Source organism: Dipodomys ordii, unplaced genomic scaffold (genome assembly GCF_000151885.1).
Source record: "Dipodomys ordii isolate 6190 unplaced genomic scaffold, Dord_2.0 Scaffold3946, whole genome shotgun sequence".
Classification (NCBI taxonomy): Eukaryota; Metazoa; Chordata; class Mammalia; order Rodentia; family Heteromyidae; genus Dipodomys; species Dipodomys ordii.
This window is the reverse complement of record NW_012271161.1, coordinates 10,058-11,033: the sequence shown is the minus strand read 5'-3', so window position 1 is coordinate 11,033 and position 976 is coordinate 10,058. Positions and strand designations below refer to the sequence as shown.

Sequence of the window (976 nt, the reverse complement as noted above, 5' to 3'; positions counted from 1 at the left end):
GCAGCGGGTGGTCCCCCCTGCGTCTCCCCTGCCCAGGGCAGCGGGTGGTCCCCCCTGCGTCTCCCCTGCCCAGGGCAGCGGGTGGTCCCCCCTGCCCCCTGCGTCTCCCCTGCCCACCGTAGCAGTTGGTTCTCCCCAGTCCAGATGCGAATGGTGCGGTCCAGGCTGGAGCAGGCATACAGCTTGAGCGTGGGGCAGCAGCACAGGCCTGGGGGTGGTGCTCAGGGTCGGGGGCCTGGAAAGGATGGGGGTCCCTCCCCCGCATCACCCTGGCTCCGCCCCCTTACCAGTGATGTGGTCCTGAGGGTCGTCCTGGGGCTGGTGGTCGCAGCGTGGGCTGTCGGCCAGGCCATACTGCACCAGGCCATAGGTGGCGCTCTCGGGATCCTCGAAGCCCACGGTGATGCGTTTGCCCAGCGCGCAGAGCGCCACAGCCGGGTGGCAGCAGGAGAAGATGCGCAGCAGGCTCAGACTCTCCTCGGCGTAGGGGAACACGCGCCACATCTTCACTGTCAGATCTCCGCCTGGGGGCGCGGGCTGGGGGTCAGGCGCGGTGGGGGTGAGGGGTGGGGGTGGCTGTGGGCTGGCTCAGGAGCGGGAGGCACTGACCTGAAGACACAATGCTGTTCCAGGTGGACGCGATGGCGGTGACCGGGCCCGGGCTGTGCGCCTCCGTGCGGAAGACAGTCTTGGAGGTGCGCAGGTGGAGCACCGACAGTGTGCCGTCCGTGTGCCCCAGCACCGGGAGGTACCTGTGGGCAGCACACCTGAGGCAGGGGCTGGGTGGTGGGAGGTGCTGCCTGGCCCTCCACGGCCCTCCATGGCCCTCCACGGCCTTCCATGGCCCTCCACAGCCCTCCACGGCCCTCCACGGCCCTCCACGGCCTGGCCCAGCCCTCCACGGCCCTCCACGGCCCTCCACGGCCCTCCACAGCCCTCCACGGCCTTCCATGGCCCTCCACAGCCCTCCACGGCC

At 70.8% G+C, this 976-nt stretch overlaps 1 protein-coding gene across 1 annotated transcript; it reads right to left on the bottom strand.

Moving 5' to 3' along the window:
* Positions 1–117: 117 nt before the first annotated feature.
* LOC106002167 (WD repeat-containing protein KIAA1875-like) lies at positions 118–952 on the bottom strand (the record flags this gene model as incomplete). Its single annotated transcript, XM_013037086.1, has 3 exons — positions 610–952; positions 288–524; positions 118–208 (listed from the first exon to the last, which is right to left on the bottom strand). Coding segments are annotated over exons 1-3 (671 nt in total), but the record flags the coding sequence as incomplete, so codon positions are not given.
* Between the last annotated feature and the right edge of the window lie 24 nt (positions 953–976).